Below are 19,356 nucleotides of genomic sequence, written 5' to 3'. Positions count from 1 at the left end.
GCAGGTGGGTTGCCCAAAAAAAAAAAAAAAGCAGGTACCCTGTGGATTGAGTGTAGGATTTTCAGGTGCAGGTATAGATGTGGGTTACGGATTGGTTGAGGGTCTCATCTATATTTCTTATCTTATGTTCAGGCCTGGATTTATGGTGAGGCCACAAAGGCCCGGGGTAGGGCGGCAAAATCAGAGGGGCGGCATGCTGCCCAGCCGCTTTCTGGGGAGCACTGGGGACGTGCAGCTCCCCAGTGCTCCTGCGCTTGCTCTCGCGTGCTCGGCAGGAGGGGGCAGTGCAGGCACTTGGACCGCGCAACCCAGGGGCACAAGGACTGTGTGAAATAGGGGCACAGCCTAGGGGTTAGAGTCCTGCGCAGGTCCATTTTTTGGAACACGTACCTGCAGCCTGCTATCCGCAACACGGATCTGCAACCCGCATTCTTACCTGCTTGGACCCGCTACCCGATTAACCCGCAAGTACCTTATCTGCAACACGGACCCGCGACCCGCTTGACCATCAAGAATCAGGAAGTGCTGTCATTGTAAACCGGAAGTGACATAATCGGAAGTAGACGAGACCCGCAAAACCCGCAGAACTGCCGACCCGGGTCTGTACTTGCACCCGGAACTTCTACCAGCAACCCACAGGGTACCGCAGGTTTTTGCGGGTAACCCGCGGGTACCCGACCCACTGCAGGACTCTACTAGGGGCGGCCGAAGAGGAAATCCGGCCTTGCTTATGTTATATTGTCTATATTTTACTTCTTTTAAAATTTTATGAAACTTTTTTTCTGTCTCCCCCCACTTATGATGATGGCACATCCGGTTTCAGCAAATGCACTTTCTGTTTAATGGTGGTCTGGGAGTAGGGATGTAGCGAACCGCCGATAATGTGTTCGCGAACGCCGTTCGCGAACACCGGCAAAAAATGCGAACAGTTCGCGAACTTCGAACATCCGAAAATCGTTCGATTCGAACGATCGAAGGATTTTAATCGAATGATTTCATTCAATCCAATGGCTTCGATCGTTCGTTTCGAACGAAAATCCTTCGATTTTAGCGATCGAATGGTCGAACGATTTTGACGCGAACGCCTATTGGCGAACGTCGCGCGACGTTCGCGAACTTGCGGCGGACGCGAACAGCCGATGTTCGCGCGAACAAGTTCGCCGGCGAACAGTCCGCGACATCCCTATCTGGGAGTTGCAGATTGGGTTTGCGAATAAGGGCTGGGCCTTGCGGCTGGGTTCGGGTAGCACAGCGATCCCCAACCAGTAGCTCGTGAGCAACATGTTGCTCTCCAACCCCTTGGATGTTGCTCCCAGTGGCTTCAAAGCAGGTGATTATTTTTGAATTCCTGACTTTGAGGCAAGTTTTGGTTGTATAAAAACCAGGTGTACTGCCAAACAGAGCCTCAATGTAGGTTGACCATCCACATAGGGGCTACCAAATGTTCAATCACAGCACTTATTTGCCACCCCAAGAACATTTTACAAGCTTGTGTTGCTCCCCAACTACCTTTTCTTCTGAATGTTGCTCACTGGTTCAAAAGGTTGGGGATCCCTGGGGTAGCAGATCCATGTGGGTAAATAAGTGGGTTGCAGTTAAGGTCGTGGGGCTGTAAATCTAAGCAACTTTCCATTGAAAAATGTTCAATTCTTTTAAAGTTATTTGTAAAAACAATTGCTATTGAATGCAACTCCTTGTTGTTACTTTTTAAACAATGTTGTAAAATTCTTTAGTTCCCCAGCAAAGACAGGCCTGTTAATCAACAATAGACAGGGGGAAACCACTGCTTTCAAAAGCATAACATGTACCAATAATTTTATTAGGCACATTTTTATTTTGGGGTTGTTTTTGCACTTGCCCCTGCACTACAAAGTATTGCACAACTACTGCATGGGACACAAATTGTACACCAGTGTTTTGTATGTTATATAATCTATTACTACGTAACAGAACTCCTTGTTTCATTTTCAGGCTACCGATTTTTAACCCTAAGATTATTACAAAGAGTAAAATGCATAAAATGATAAATACAAATCTATGTCTTACATGATGATTTATTTGTGTGTATGTATGTGTGTGAGAGATAATAACATTAGAAGGGAAGTGCACTTCTGCCTCTCTTTAAACCCCTGTCGTGTGTTTTTTCCACATTGCTCCCATGGGTGACAATAACGTCCTGCCGCGCCCAGTGCTGCTGCCTCCCACCCCCGGGATGTATTTACTATTGGGCTGGAAGATGACAGCAGGCAGGGACACCTATCATTTACAGAGCACCATGTGTTTCTGAGAGAAGAAGCCCAGCAGAGAGTGTCACAGTTCCCTGCCTTTGCCCTGAGGGAAGCGAGTGAAAGCGCGAGGTCCAATTCTGTTTGTGCAGGCGAGTTGGAAACGAGGTAAGAAAAGTAAAAAACAAGTGCAAATGCCTGACCAGATTGGAATCACCTGCGAGGCGTGGCCAGCACTATCATTGTCTTTCCTGTCACAAAACGCATGGTGCGCTTGAGGTGCAAACGTATGAAAGCGTTACTTCTTTGTCTGGAGTCACCTCTGAAATGAGGCAAGTGCAAGTAATAAGGTGAACTTCGATGTACTGGTGGTGGCATTACAGTCTGTGTCTAATGGTGTTGTGGAGCCTTGGTCGGTCCAAATCCCAATGGGCATAATATTATGAAGATAATGACATTAGTTGTAACTGTTATTGGAGTTTTGTTTGTATTGTAAAATATCAGATAATCCAGTGCTTTTGCTATTATGTACTTTTTTTGTACTACATATTTTGTACTGAGCCATTCTTGACAAATAGGTTTGTTATATCACACATAAGACTTAAATATGGATGTCTGGAATCAGGCTTTGGGGGAGTTTTTTTATAGGATGGGAATCAGTGCCCCCCATGAAAGAAGAATTTTGTGTACTTTCCCAGTTGATAGTTATGATGGCATCCTAGGATTCTGTTTGAAACGAGACACAGTTGCCCTGGTAAATAAATCCTCCATAATTACAGAAAAGAATTATATATATATCACAGCTGCCCATGTGGAATAAAAACAAAAAATAATAAATTCTGCACTTATAGGTTTTTGGCAAAGAAGTCCAACTTTGCATATGAATTAAAAAAATATTTTTTCTTTATTTGCCAAAAACTTGTGATTGCAGAACTTTTCTTGCTTATATAATTTTTTTTCATTCATGTCCCGTGCCTCAAATATTTGGTGATGTATATTTTCCTCAACTATGTTTATTATGCAGACAGATCAGAGACATAGGGGTATATTTATCAAAGAGTGAAGTTAGAGATCGCCACGGTCCACTATCGTGAAATACCACCACTCTCCATTCATTCCAATGGGATTTTTAAAGGCATATATATCAAATGGTGAATTTCACTTTCACCCTTTGAAAATACACCTTTAAAAATCCCATAGAAATGAATGGAGAGAGGTGGTATTTCACTCTAGCAGATTGTGGTGATCTCTAACTTCACTCTTTGATAGATATACCCCATAATGTTTACTATCTTTAAAAGCAAATTAATCAAACATCACCAATTCTTTAGGCAAAATGCTCCATTTCCTACATCTGTCCTATTGACTTCAATGGGTTACGCTGAGTCTAGAGTGGTGTAAAACAATGGTTTAATTGTCTGCTTTCATTTGGGCTGAAAATACACAGATAAACTTTTAACCAGTTTTTACTGTGATCAGTCATTCTATCATATCATTTCAAAAATATGGCCTCATTCTATTATGGACTTGGCTGAGAAACAAATATACATTTTGATGGAGTACTTCAGTAAACATAGTTTCATTTAATATGACATTACTGAAACCTCTGTGAAAATGTAATTCCTCCTGTGTGTCACCCTTATGTTGCCCAGTTATCACCAATGTATTAATCCTACCAGGTGTATATGCCCACATGTCTCCCCAGTGGTGTAATTAGTTCTTATTGGGCCCCACAGCAAATTAATTTTAGGGCCCTCAACATATCCAGCAGTTGTCCTGTTTTACCAGTATATGTTAAGGTTGATCAATAATGAGGGCCTCATGGGGCCACCTATACCTTTGCCCCCCCTGCAGCCGCAGGGGCTGCTTCCTTTGTAGTTACGCTCCTGGTCTCTCCCATGATGTTGTCTTGCAGTCACAGATCTGTTACATTGTTCAAGCATTGTTCAACCTCATAAAGGCCATGAACTACAGTTAGATTTTATTGGTTTATGGCAGCACTTCTCATGATCATTATTTGATCTCACACATTTACTATTGTTTATGAGAACACTGTAAGATAAGCAAAGCTATGAAAGAAGGAAGAATAAATGTGAAATGGAAAATTACCACATAATAAAGTTTTAGCAGAGATACAAGATACAAGTGTTACAAGAAATCCTGAACACAGATCATATGATCCCACATATGTTATCAGTTTAGTAACACACTATAGCATATGAAACAAAATAGTAAGACTTCTTTTATAAAAGGGGAACCCCACAAAAACGTAAGCTTTTTGAAAAGTAAACACAATTTCAAGCAACTTTGCAATATACATCAATCAAAAATATGCAGAGTTTTCATGATTTGTAATGGTTTGAAACAGTTCCATAAGCCTAGCCCCTGCTCTCCTCCTGATCTCTCTGACTACTTTTCTGAGCTGGCTGACTACTGTTACTTTGTATCAGCAATTCCATGCACATGATATATCCATAATATCATTTTATTTGGTAAAATCATTAAATAACTAAGTGTAACCAACAGTCCACCTTAAATGTCACATCAATATGAGGCCTAGGTTGCATCTGTGTTAATGGTAAAAATATCTTGGAAAAGATCTGACAGGTTTGTTATGGATCCCTTACTCTCTGTAGATTAATTTATTGGGGCCCAGGGAATATCTCCTAATCTCTTACCCCCTCCCCTAGGGGTTAAACTTGCCATAGGTGTACAGATATAACTGTATTAATCCTCGATTCGTAAGATTTTCGGACTGTGTGTGGAGTGTCCTGACATTTTTCGTGCCATGACGATCGGCCGTTCAGTCGATCGGCCAGGTTAGAAAATATCTGTCGGCTGTCGATAATATCTCTGCATATTGCCGATCTGACGATTTTCAGAGGGAGACTTTCACAAGCTTTCACAAGTCAGACATAAACTTTCGTATGATTGTTGTCAGGGCAAAACATTGTCTGATCTGTTCTTTTACTACTTTATTTAAATTTAAGGTTAGTGGCAGATTGGGAGATGGGGACGTCCATTCGTTCGTCCGATATTGCAGGTAAACCTGCACGTCTATGGCCAACTTTAGAGGAGAGAAGTTGCACACTTATGTTTGTAAATGAGCCCTATAAAGATAAATTCCTTCTTACTTTCTCCATACCTTCACCTGCATTGCACCCAGTGCTTGAATTGGGATCAAAAAAAGTGGAGGGATGGAATGTTCGAAATTTTGGCCCTGCCCACACATAAACCACACCCACCTAGTTTCAACCACTTTAAGTCAAAATCATTTTGCTATTTCCATGTTTATTAAATGAGAACTAAACCCTAGGTATGGGACCTGTTACCCAGAATGCTCAGGGGCTGGTGTATTTTAGATAAGGAGTTTTCTGTAATTTGGAATTCCATACCCAAGTCTGCTAAAAATCATTTGAACATTTAATAAACCCAATTGTATTGTTTACCACCAATAAAGATTATATATATCTTAGTTGGGATGAAGAACAATATTCTGTTTTGTTAAATTATTTCATTAAAATAGAGTTTATGGGAGAAACATTCCTGTAATTTGGAGCTTTCTTGATAATGGATCCTGTACCTGTACTGCTTAATACAGCCAAGTACAATAGGTACTGGTTTTGAAAGTTTTTTCTGAAACATTCACCTATAAGCCCTGTTTAATTAAAAGCCTCCCTGGATTCTCCTAATCATCTGGGGCAATAAATGTGGCTTCTGCCTTTCCCGCCTTTCCCCTGATCTCATAACAGTGTTAAATTAACTCTTTCTTATCACATGATTTTCTTTTATAATATGGCTTCCCCCATGGACCTTGTACAGGTATCGGACCCGTTATGCAGAATGCTCGGGACCTGGGGTTTACTGGATAACAGATCTTTACGTAATTTGGTTCATACCTTAAGTCTACTAGAAAATCATGTTTTCTGGATAATGGGTTTCCAGATAACGGATCCCATACCTGTATATACATTTTTTTTTTAAGAAACACTTTTTTTTTAGAAAAACTAGGAATTCTGGTGGGAATCAACAAAAACACAAGTAGCCTAGAAAAGATAGTATAGTTAATGATCTGTGCCCCAGAATGGTTAATGGTCAGTTGACTGGGCCTTCTCTAATTAACCAACTATTAACCAACTCTTTTTGTATTTTCTCCTCTTTCCAATGCAGTGCAGAAATTGCCTCCCCCCCATGCCAGAATATTTACTTATCTGTTTTTCATTTGTCTTCCCCATGGCAAAGATACACAGAACCTTCTGTTAGGATACGGCAATCAGCCAGCGCACCATGATAATGGCCAAATAAACGACTGCTGCTGGTCCATCGCTTCTTAGCCATTTGCTTATATTCTGAAAGTGCTCTCTGGAAAACTTTACTAAGAGAAAGGCAAACAAAAAAGAGATAAGCTAATATTGTGGCACAGGCGTGCGTGTCCGAGTGAGCCAAGTCCCTACGTTGCACAAGCAATGGGTACAATAGAAGCTCACAATGAATGGGATACCTTCCATTTCTCCATACCCCTCATAAAATGCCCTTCACTTTATATTCAAATGACGGCTTCGTCAGCAGACACAAACTGTGAAAAAAAAGAAGCAGTGCAGGGGAATAAATTAATAATAACAGACCAGTCAGGGGCCCACTAGGAACAGGGCCCGCCGGCTATTATATAAGCTATTAAAAAATGCTCTCCCAAAACAATCCCTGTTTTGTTAAAGGGGGGCACAACTTTTCCTTTTCTGCTATAGGGTAGCAGTTGTTTATGCAGCATGTTTTCTGAGAGCAATCTACGCAGTAATAAAAAGTGTGAGGTATTTTTTAGCTTTTTATGTACCTTGTGTCTTGTAAGAAATTAAGCTTGTGTATTGTCATGGCAGATCAAACAGCCGCACACGTGTAATTTGCCTTGCTGAAGTGCACTAGCACTGCTCTGCCGGGGCATATTGTTATGGAAACGTGAAGGGGGTTTCACAGTTGGTGGCTGTAGGTAGTGACACTTTCTGTACTATATGAGCGCGAGGTTCACAGCTCCTTCATTTTTTTTCTGCCTTCCATAAGGGGCGCTTTCTTCTTCCTCTCAGCACTGCATGACTGCCCAAGTCCCGCCCCACGGGATGCAATTTAGTTTAAAAAAAAGTGGTGCCATTCCGCCGCATCCCGCCCCAATTCCAGCACTGATTGCACCTTAATTAATTCTACATGACAAAACTTCAGGTAAGTATGTACAATTGTAAGGAAGGCCTATTGTCCGTGATAGTCTGTGAAAAAATCATACAGCATTAAAAATGTATTTCATATCCATCTTGTTTATTGTAAACGTAATGGATCTATCATTTAAAGGGGCTGTCCCTATAAAGTATACAGTATACATTGTCTGTATTTGCACAATGAAATTAGAAGATTTTTGTAAGAGTAATTGCAATTGTAAGTAGTTTCTATTTGTCATTTCCTTCTCTCTACCTTGTATATTCATATCATCAAAACATTGTACAGTCAGTTTGCCTCCAGCCAAGACCCCAGTTCCTGCAAAGCTTTGTATTCTAATACCATTTTCTATAGTCTGGCAAAAAAAGATGGAAACTGGTTTCAATTGCATTTTTTTGTGTACAAGTAACTTTAAAATAATATATTCATCAATATATATATTTGGGAACTATAGCGCTATAAATTGAAAATATATTTATTAAAAAGTTTATTATTAAAATTTCTTGTATATTGGTCCATAAAAATATTGGGAACATAGTAAAATAGTAATATAGTGACATAGTAAGTTAGGTTAAAAAAAGACACGTCCATCAAGTTCAATCTTTAAACTCTATTTTAACCTACCTAACTGATAATTGATCCAGAGGAAGACACAAACTTTGCCTCAGAGGGGGAAAAAATTCCTTTGTGACTCCAAAATGGCAATCGGACCAGTCCCTGGATCAACTTGTACTATGAGCTATCTTCCATAACCCTGTATTCCCTCTCTTGTTTAAAAGCCATCTAACCCATTCTTAAAGCTATGTAATGATTCAGGGAGAGAATTCCACATCTTCACTGCTCTCACTGTTAAAAACCCCTTCCGAATATTTAGACGGAACCTCTTTTCTTCTAATCGGAATGGGTTAGCTTGCGTCAGCTGGAAAGACCTACTGGTAAATAAAGCATTAGTGAGATTATTATATGATCCCCTTATATATTTATACATAGTTATCATATCACCCCTTAAGCACCACTTCTCCAGCGTCAACAACCCCAATTTGGCCGATCTTTCCTCATTGCTAAGATTTTCCATACCTTTTACCAGCTTAGTTCCCTTCTCTGTACCCTCTCTAATTCAATAATGTCCTGTTTGAGCACTGGAGACCAAAACTGTAACTGTGGCCTTACCATTGCTCTATACAGTGGAAGAATAACCCCCTCCTGTGAATAAATGACCCTTTTGATACAGCTCAAGACCTTATTTGCCCTTGATTCTGTTGACTGGCATTGCTTGCTACAGCCAAGTTTATTATCTAAAAGGTCATTTTCCATTATTATCCACTATTTTGTGCAAAGAGATGATATTGCACCATTTTTTTCCAATATGTTACAGAGTTACATGTAAAATATTTGGATATATTCTTTAATATTTGTTATTTATCTATGTAAAAATATCTAACTATCTACAGATCAAATAAGTGACACATGTACATCAGTTTGAACAAAGGTTGATTCTAAGGCTCAAATATCTATGCTTGCCTCAAAAGTAGTTAAAAAAAATCAATGTGTCACTTTTAATGGTAAAAAAGATGCTCCATGAACAGATTGCTGTCAAACTAATGGCTAGGGAAAACTGATTAAAATGGCATTTGTGGTTTTCCTATAGATCAACAGGGGAAATGGGAAATGGATCCATGAAATCTAAACCACCAAAGCAGCCAGATGGACAGCTGGTGAACTTCTCCATCAACTCCTGCAACAAGCTCCGTAATGCAGACACTGTAAAGAACAAAGTGTGGGAACTAGAGAGAGAACTTAAGAAAAAAGATGAAAAGCTGAAGAACAAAGAACAAATATTCCAAGAGCTGCAGGAACAAATAAATAAGCAGAATAAAGTGATTGAAGAGATGGCAGAAGAACTTCGAAACAAATGTGTCCAACTTAACAAATTGCAAGATGTTGTAAAAATTCAGGGTAGTAACTTCTCATCCCTAGATGTGCAAACCTGTCCAACAAAAATCCTTCATGCTTTACCACCTAAATCATTGCAGGGTTCCCCACTTAAGACCATTTCTGGTCTGTTTAGCAACAGCAGCAAGAGAAAAGGGGCAAAGGAAGGAGTTTCTGCTGAACCTACCAGCAGATATGATGGAGGTGATCATCAAAGATTCTCATTAGAAAAAGCATGTGTTAGGAAAAATACAAGGTAAGTTGCATTGTAATAAAATACTGTTATATTCTTTTGACTTCCAAACTAAACAGACATTATTTTTTACCTTTTATCAAAAAAGTATTTTTGAGCAGATGAAATTCACATATACTAATATTTGTGAAATAAAGGTAGGTGACCAGCATACAGCATTTCCCTCCCTAATGATAGATTTGTAATGAGTTAAGGGATTCGTGTGTTGGCTAAACAGAAATAATTGCAGAATTAATACATAACTTGTAAAATGTATTGCTCCTGCATATGAAATCCTATCAAATATCACAAACGTTTGAGTGTTAATTGCTCATTTTTACATCTGTAGTTAATTGTGTGCCTAATTAGAGAGAAGGGTAGTATACAAAATCCCCAAACTTCAATAAACAAGTAGTGGAGAAAAAAATCCAAAACTCCCAAAAACTGGTTGTTCAACATTGAGGGGGTTTGTTTATAAAAGGTTGAGTTTTAGAGGTTTGTGTGTGTGTGTTTGTTTTTTTTACCTTGAATGAACTCACAACTCAAATGGTTTCTGATTTCTGAAAAAACTCATATCAGTGTAGTCTGGGTGAAAAACTTGAATACTCCATTTTTATCTGAAAAAATTTAGCAATTCAGGCTTCAAATCTGATAAATTCATACAATTTGGGTTTTCGCTCAATTTTAGCAATTTTTTTCCCATTCCGACTTTTTCAAATTATTTTATTGATAAATAAGACAAAATTGTGAATGGGAGTTTGGTCAAGCTTGGTTTAATAAAAATATGAGATAAATCTAAGATTGAGTAAATAGCCCCCTAAGGGGCAGATTTATGAAAATGTGTGTTTGACAAATACGGTTCTAAAATCCAATAGGAATGAATAGAATGTGGGTGAGTATTTATTTATTAAGGTCTAAAGAATATGAAGTGGTGGAAGATGGCGTTCTGGAGCTCCACTGCGCTGCTCTGCATTTTAGGGTCAGATTTTTTTAAGGGTTTTTATTTTGGACTAATACAGTGCGGGGAGGGAGAGGGAAGGTGGGAGCAATGCCAGGTAGTTAAAGGGGACTTTTTTTTGTACAGGGGGGTTTAGTTCCCCACATAATGGTAAATAACTTTTCAGTGACTTTCTGTTGAAGTATAAAGAAATCTGGAATTGAAAAAGTTATTTATAAGATATTTCTTGTTGAAATGAGCTAATAATCCTTTATAGTCTGATTCATTACCTAACTGGTATGGAGAAAGTGGGAGAGCCATAGGACACAGGAAAGATATGAGAGATACATGGTACAAATATTTTGGGTTTTAAAAATAGTGTTCAGGCACATAGGTAGGGTTTGGTACACAGTCATCAGCCTACACATTAAGGGGCAGATTTATCAAAGGTTGAGTTTTGTTTTCCCCAAAAATGTGTTTTAAAGAAAAAACTACAATTTTTCAAGTTTATAAAAAAACTCATTATTTATTATATCCTGAAGCTGCAAATAGCTTGAATTCATTTTCACCCCAAATTCACTGATTAGAATTTTTTCCATTTGAGTTTTTTCATGAATTAGAAAACATTTGAGTTGTGATTTTATTTAAGGTACAAAAAAAACATCACTAAGCTCACAAACTCGAGCTTTGATAAATAACCCCCTGTAATGTGTTTTATTTGAATAAACTGTGTATAGACATTTTTGATACAGAGATTCCCATCATTGTCAAGGCAATGCTTGTGAAGGAATGATAGTCCACTGTCTGACAATACTTTAACATTTTGCCTGTCAAGAACTCCAGGAATGTATTAGATACGTTAGAGCTTGTCCCTCTGCATTTTTGCCACTTAGTCAGGGTCACAACCCCCTAGGCAATAAGCCGAGGTGACTGCCACGCTGGTCCTGTGACGTGATTGTCACAGGATCCGACTTTTACCGCACACAGCTCTGTAGCAACCAATGCAGGATACATCTTCCAGCAGTCCAGCGCCCTGCCAATCACTTCATGCGACCCTCAACACTGCCTGAACATAGGGCACACCGTAAGTGCCCTTTCTTTACACATTTACACACACATGCATGCATTAACACACATAGGGGCAGATATATCAAAGGTCGAGGTGAACTTTAGAATAAAAAAAATTCGAATTTCGAGCTATTTTGTGTGTAGTTCGACTTGGGAATAGTGCAAATTTGATTAGAAAATTTAGAAATTTCAGAAATCTAAATTTATCATGTACTGTCTCTTTAAAAATGCACCTTTGACCATTCGCCATCTAAAACCTGCCGAATAGCTGTTTTAGCCTATGGGGGACCTCCTAGAACCCATTTGGAGTCAATTGGTGTACTTTGAAAAATCAACGTTTTTTTATTCGAATATCGCATTTGATCGATTGCGATATTCCTTCGATTAGAATTCGGCCAAATACAGACCTATTCAATCGAAAACGGACCTATTCAACCAAAAAAAAACTTTGACTTAATTTCAGTTGGTCTTTTTGAATTTCGAAGTTTTTTCAATTCAAAATCCGACCCTTGATAAATATTCCCCATACACTACATATTTTACAAAAGTTGGCTTTTTTCTATTTTGCACACTCTTGCCTGTTTTTTCACATATTCACACACTCATACACATATACACACATTTACACACTTTTTAGAGCTGTACACGATGCATAACCAAGCACACACTTAGGGGGCTATTTACTAAAACCCAAGTTTATCAGATATAATAATATAATAATATTTATAATTTAAATAATACAGCTCGACTAAACTCCCATCCCCGATTATGCCTTATTTATTAATAAAATAAAAATAAATTGTATCAGAAAAAAACCTGATAAAATCTAGCAAAAATCCGAATCATATTTTTCTGACTTTTTTCCCGAATTGCTAGATTTTTCCGGGTTGTATGCCTGAAAACCCCAAAAATATTGGATTATTGGGCTAAACACACTGCAAACCATGATAACTTCCAAATGGGATAGGGACATCTCCCATTGACATATATGACCACGACATGTATGAGATGATGGATTTTTGCATTGTGCCTTTTTGCAGCATCGGGGTATAATAAATCTTGAAAAATTAGAGGGTTTTTTTTGAGTTTGTGCCCCAAAAAGCCAGACAAGATAAATTTGTGGTATAGTAAATAAAACCCTTATACTTTTTTAAACTTTTTTTTAGTTCATTTTATAATTTTGCCTTTAGTTTTCCCCATAAAAACTGTTGATTTCACAGCGTTACTATTAGATCAAGCCTCTAACCACACTGTCGGATCACATATTGATTTGCCTAATTGTATTTGATTTTCCTAATTTTATTGTAGTTTTATGCTTGCATTTTTGTTCATTACATTTTTTCATAGTTTGGAATAGTAATTACTATTAATAATTACCCATTTTGGATTCATTAGAATGTGTACTTTCCAAAAATATATGGTTTTTGGGGAGTCTTTGTACTGTTAGGGGGTCTTGCAGCACCTAATATGCAGTCAGGGGCTTTGTTCACAGAAGGCTAATTGGCAGCTGAGAAAATGCCTATGCACTATTTTCCTTTGGGGTCTGAACATGCCACCCACTTTGGTATATCTATGCATATTTGGAATCAAACTGTTCATTACAACCTTGGCGTTCATATTTAGGGTGGTTTACTATTGTATGTAAGAAGTTGGGTGAGATAAATGTAAATTGCAATATTTTAGGCAAGTTTCAGAAACGTTATAAAAACAATTGCCTTTAGCGTGGCTTTGCAGTTTAGGAAAGCTTTGTGGCTTGGTATTTTGGAGTAGAAAGTCAGTGTGATGAAAGGTAAGGGAGAGTGTCTGTCTGGCAAGGAGGGTTACTCGAATGATATGTGGGAGATAAGATGTTGCAAAGTGAAAGCTTTGAGGTGATTTTCAAAAATGTCACCAAAATCGCTACATTTAGGAAAGCTTTATGGATTTGAACTTTGGAGGAGACAGACATGCATACCCAATTTGGATTCGGGGGAATCTGTTATATGAAAGAATAACAGTGCACCCTCTGTTGGTTATATGAAAGAATAACAGTGACTGCAATATCACACAGCGACATCTGTTGGTTATATGAAAGAATAACAGTGACTGCAATATCACACAGCGACATCTGTTGGTTATATGAAAGAATAACAGTGACTGCAATATCACACAGCACCCTCTGTTGGTTATATGAAAGAATAACAGTGACTGCAATATCACACAGCGCTATCTGTTGGTTATATGAAAGAATAACAGTGCGCCCTCTGTTGGTTATATGAAAGATTAACAGTGACTACAATATCACACAGCGCCCTCTGTTGGTTATATGAAAGATTAACAGTGACTGCAATATCACACAGCACCCTCTGTTGGTTATACGAAAGATTAACAGTGATGGCCATATCACACAGCACCCTCTGCACATGGTAGTGGGACAGTGGGACAATGCACACAGTAGTCCGTTTGGCAATTCTCTGTCACCATCAACTTTGCAAAGAAGTCCGGTTGATCGCTGGGGGGGTCGCTTTGGCGGAATGTGCGCTGCTGGGAGACAGGGCTGTAGTTGTGTCTAGGCTTATACTCGAGTCAATAAGTTTTTCCAGTTTTCGTAGGTAAAATTAGGTACCTCGGCTTATACTCGGGTCGGCTTATACTCGAGTATATACGGTATATAAATTAACATGTATGTCCAGTAAATGACAAAGATTTCTTACATGAAACAATTGAAACAATTGAATTGTGAAAACTCGAAATGCTTGCATTGTATACATGTTGCTCTGATGTTTTATGGATTGGTTCTAAAACTCATAAGTTTAAACTTTTTACATAAACAGAAAATTAAAAAAATGTTTTCGCTGCTAAACCTCTTATAGGTTATTTTCACTACAGAATGAGTGTTCATTCTAATTCCTTTTTGTTTTTGAAAAACTTTCAAGAAGAACTAAACCCACTCCCCTTTTCCTAGACATGTGGGAGCCTATTTATCAAACGCCAAATTTTAGCGGCTTTAGAGGTTTTTTAAACTCACAAACTCTAAAATTACGAATGTCATCAGAATTATTAAAAATCTGAATAATTCTTAGCAGGATAAAAATACGAAAAGCTCTAAATGTCTGAATTGGTTTAGAATGGTCCAATAGGATCAGTGCAGCTCCAATTGACTTCTATAGGGCTTAAACAACTTTTGCCTGACAAGGTTTTAAAGTTTTTTTTAAAAAAATGAAAGCAAATTTTTTGAGATTTGTGGCAAAAAAAAAAAAGTGATTATTACTAAATGACCCCCTTAACAAATGTATTTTTGCTTAACTTCTGCTGCTTTATCTATAATCACATAAGCTTTTTTTCAGTTACATATCATTTTTAAAATGTTTAGCCTTCTAAGTTCCATTTAACTTCTACACATGGGCAGCTCTGTTGATTCATGTCATTGTGCATGATAGGGCTGGCAAGTGAACACATACAGTGGTAAGATGTATATGTTGCTTAATATTTATAATATGTGTTTTACATAACCAGTTAAAATGGCTTTCAGCCACATTTATTGTGCAATTGCTTTCACTTTCCATACCTGTTTCCTCAAAAATGTTGCTGGCTTAATTTTACAAAATACAGGTATGGGACCTGTTATTCAGAATGCTCAGGACCTGGGGTTTTGTAGATAACAAATCTTTCCGTAATTTGGATCTTCATACCTTAAGTCTACTAGAAAATAATTTAAACATTAAATCAACCAATTAGGCTTGTTTTGCCTCCAGTAAGTATTAATTATATCTTAGTTGGAATCAAGTACAAAGTATTGTTTTAGTATCACAGCGAAAAAGGTAATCCTTTATAAAAATTTGGATTATGTGAATAAAATGCAGTCTATGGGAGATGGCCTTCCCGTAATTCGTAAATTTCTGGCTAACGGGTTTCCGGATAATGGATCCCATACCAGTATAGTGCTTAATCACTAAGGGGCACATTTACTAAGGGTCGAATATCGAGGGTTAATAAACCCTCGAATTCGACCCTCAAAGTAAAATCCTTCGAATTCGAATATCGAATTGGAAGGATTTATCGCAAATGCTACAATTGAATGATTGAATTCAACGATTCAAAGGATTTTAATCGATTGATCGAAGGATTTTTCTTCGATCAAAAAAAGCTTAGAAAAGTGATGGGGAAGGTCCCCATAGGCTAACATTGTACCTCGGTAGGTTTAAACTGCCGAAGTATGTAGTCGAAGTTTTTTTTAAAGAGACAGTACTTCGACTATCGAATGGTCGAATAGTCAAACGATTTTTAGTTCGAATCGTTCGAGTCGAAGGTCGTAGTAGCCTATTCGATGGTCGAAGTACCCAAAAATTCAAAGTTTTTTTCATTTGAATCCTTCACTCAAGCTTAGTAAATGTGCCCCTAAGTAAACGTTTAACATACTAGTTCACTAATTAATCATTTCCCAAGATTACACATATACTTTATTTTTTTTCCACTTTTATTAGCACAATATACCTGCACCTGCCTTCCTTTATAGTCAGATTCAAACTCCTGATTCTGACTTATAAAACTTATTATCGAGAAATTACAAATGCTATGCATTTACTAAAATGCATTTGCTAAAATGCTAGATTAGAGTTTACCACAGAAAAATTCACCCACTTTCTGTTCATTCCTATGGGAAGCGTAGTTATTAAATAGGGAATTCTAGCTTTCACCCATTCACCCATCTATAAATCCCATAGAAATTAATAGAAAGTCAGTGAATGTTTTGAGCTCTAGGGTTACAGTTTGATAAATCTGCCCCTTGGTGTTCTAATTAACCACAGCAGTCCTTTGATAACCTTAATTTTCCCATCTTAAACTCCTTACATATATGTTTACAATACTACAGTATGTTAGATTAGAATTCTACCAATGGATGCCTAACCTTAAATTCAGTCAGAGATTTCCCTATTCAAACATAGGGATTTCCTTTCTAACACCTGGCGAACAGGTTCACAACCGTACATAGTACACAATATCACAGTATTACTGTGAAAACCTTGCTGGCAGTAATCTATTTTCTTAAAACTAAACATTTGTACTCACACCGGACAGTGTCAGTATCAATATAACTGGCAGAGATCTCTATTTTTATTGAGGACGAGTGGCCAACCTCATTCAACAAAATGATTCCATTGTTTGTCAAGCATTAACAGAGCATTTATTTCTATTTGCATACTAAGTGAGAAGATTCTTATATCAGATGCTCTGAACAAGAACCAGTTTACGAAGAGAATGGATAACCACCAAATTCAAGACATGGTAGAATGCATGTATGAAAGAATATATCTTCAAGGTGAATTTATTATCAGACAAGGAGAACCAGGAAGCCAGATCTTTGTATTAGCAGGTATGCACAGAGTGTTTTTGCCATTTGTCAATGGCTTCTGTCAATCAATCAATCAATCAATCAATCAATCAATAGAAACATTTCACAATTGCAGTGTTTAATCATAAATATAATTAAAGCAGGCAATGCAGCCAAGGTGGTTCTTACTCCTGTAAGTACTATACTTGAGCAATAATGTGTTGACAAAACAGGTTCCATTGCTAAATAATAGAGCACTGTCTATAAAAATAAAATGCATTTATACCAGAGTTATTATTAGAGCTCAGAGAAACCACACTTTATGTCAAAGTACTCATATGAGCTAGCAGTTTACAAATACCCTTGTGTTAAATATGAACTAAACAACCTCAGCAAACATTTAGCTGGTTATTTCAAACACAGTTTATACTCTTTTTCAGTATGCCACAGAGTACAGGAGTGAAAGTCCCCATAGGACATATTTGTTGGATTGCAAATAAAGAGGAGAAATATATTCAAAATTAAATATGTTGGTATAGTATATTTTTAGGAAACAGTTTTTTCAAAAAATATAAAGTAAGCAAGATGGTTATACAAGGGTGCGTATTAACCTCCTGCAGTAAAAGTTTCATGAACTCTCTCAGAAAGTATGAACCACACATTACAAGTGAACTTGCCATAAAAATGATTTGATTAAAATAAATTGCAAACTGACAGTCTGACTGCTGACTCATAAGTGAGCCCATAAGTAAAATAAAACCATGACCATGGCCTTAGTGCAAATCTGAACACATTAAAATTCCATATACTGAAGAAAGTCAATATAATATAAGTGAACTCCACGCAGTGCGATCAGTTATTCAGAAAAAAAGCTCCATACTTAGTCAAATAATTCTAAAGCAGCAGCAGCGTTAAAGTATGTGGACCCACTTGTCCACGGTTTGGAAAAAAATATATAAGTTGTTAATAATAAGGATAATAAGGATTGATGCGCTGTCTGAAAAATGTATATATTCCTCAGTCCCTAGGAGTGAAAATACATTCGATGCATTAACCTTTTAAGCATCAATAGTAGGCAAAAACTGATCTACTCACACTGCATCTTTGCTTTCGAGCTGTTATTGTATACTGCTGCTATGCTTGCAAAGCAAGAAGAACTTATAGTGAAGTACCATCGGAACCTCGCCAACACACAGAGAGCAGTGACATTTACAAAGCGGCGTGTTTGCAAGGACCTAAAGCTGGCCATAGACGCAAAGATCTGAGTCCCGACATTTTTTGTACAGCGGAGATCAGTCGATCGGACAGGTTAAAAGATTTCTGTCGGCTGCGGGTAATATCTCTGCATGTATTGCCGATCGTACGATTTTCACACGGAGACTGTCACTAGCTTTGGTCAGCCATAACTTTCGTATGATTGCTGTCAGGGGCAGAACATCGGCTGATCTGTTCTTTTGTACTTTATTTGATCGGAATGGTTAGTGGCTAGTCGGGAGATGGGAAAGTCCGATCGTATGGCCAGCTTTAGGACAGCTCTTAGTCCCCACGAGCTTCAGTGGTGCTTCCGGTCCTCTGATCCTCGCGGTGGTTCCTGTTCCTCAGATACTTTCTATAATTTAATTGGGGTAGTGATCTGGCTTGCAAGGCTGGTACACTTATGATTTAACAAATTCTTATCATCACAAAAAAATCGAGGATCAATTCGTATCATACGATTGACGCTCCAAAAACTTGCTTTTATTGAATTTTCACTGCTAAAACTAATTTTTTGGATTATCCGATGAAAACCCCAACTTTTCCAGGTTATCCAGCGCAGATCACGATGTTAAGAAACAACTTCAGGGACATCTACTATTGACTTCTACATGACCTAGACAGGTTTCCGAATTTGGTTTTTTAGCAGCTTTGGGGTATGATAAATCTCTAAAAAATCTAAAAACCCCGGCTAGAAAAAATCAAGGTTTAATTAATGGGCCCCATACACTCACAGTGTGTTAAAATTACTTTTTGAATAAAGGGTTAGCCTGGTTTTAAAGCAAGTATTCTTTGTTGTTTTCAGATGGAAAAGCAGAAGTTTTTCAGGACAGCAAACTTCTGACATCCATCCCAGTGTGGACAACGTTTGGGGAACTTGCAATATTGTACAACTGCACAAGAACAGCCTCTGTTAAAGGTAAGTGAACAGTTCATTTATCATTATCATTATAATCATTAGGTAAAAATAATCAATCAGCAGATACTTTTGCTCTTCTTATGCTAGTTGTTTAGTATAGTAAATAGTTGGTCTATACAGTTGTGGGACCTGTTATACAGAAATTTTCTATTACAGAGAAAAAAGGAAATCATTTTCAAAAAATTGGATTATTTGGATAAAATGTCTATGGGAGATGGCTTTTCCTTAATTCGGATAAAGAGTTTTGGAAAATGAATACCTGTATAGAGTTACAAT

The 19,356-nt window shown here is 37.8% G+C and overlaps 1 protein-coding gene across 3 annotated transcripts in view; it reads left to right on the top strand.

Annotated features, from left to right (window-relative positions):
- The first annotated feature begins 2,292 nt into the window (after nucleotides 1–2,292).
- prkg2.L (protein kinase cGMP-dependent 2 L homeolog) overlaps nucleotides 2,293–19,356 on the top strand; it is a 59,036-nt gene continuing 41,972 nt past the window's right edge. The window contains 4 exon segments of one of the 3 annotated variants that reach the window (NM_001092130.1): nucleotides 2,293–2,393; nucleotides 9,076–9,615; nucleotides 16,783–16,949; nucleotides 18,967–19,080. In NM_001092130.1, the coding sequence (NP_001085599.1) occupies nucleotides 9,089–9,615; nucleotides 16,783–16,949; nucleotides 18,967–19,080 (808 nt within the window). In that variant the 5' untranslated portion in view covers nucleotides 2,293–2,393; nucleotides 9,076–9,088. 3 annotated transcript variants of the gene reach the window in all.

This window comes from Xenopus laevis, chromosome 1L, assembly GCF_017654675.1.
Source record: "Xenopus laevis strain J_2021 chromosome 1L, Xenopus_laevis_v10.1, whole genome shotgun sequence".
In the NCBI taxonomy this organism is placed as follows: domain Eukaryota; kingdom Metazoa; phylum Chordata; class Amphibia; order Anura; family Pipidae; genus Xenopus; species Xenopus laevis.
The sequence above is the reverse complement of the archived record's forward strand: the minus strand, read 5'-3'. Positions and strand labels throughout refer to the sequence as shown.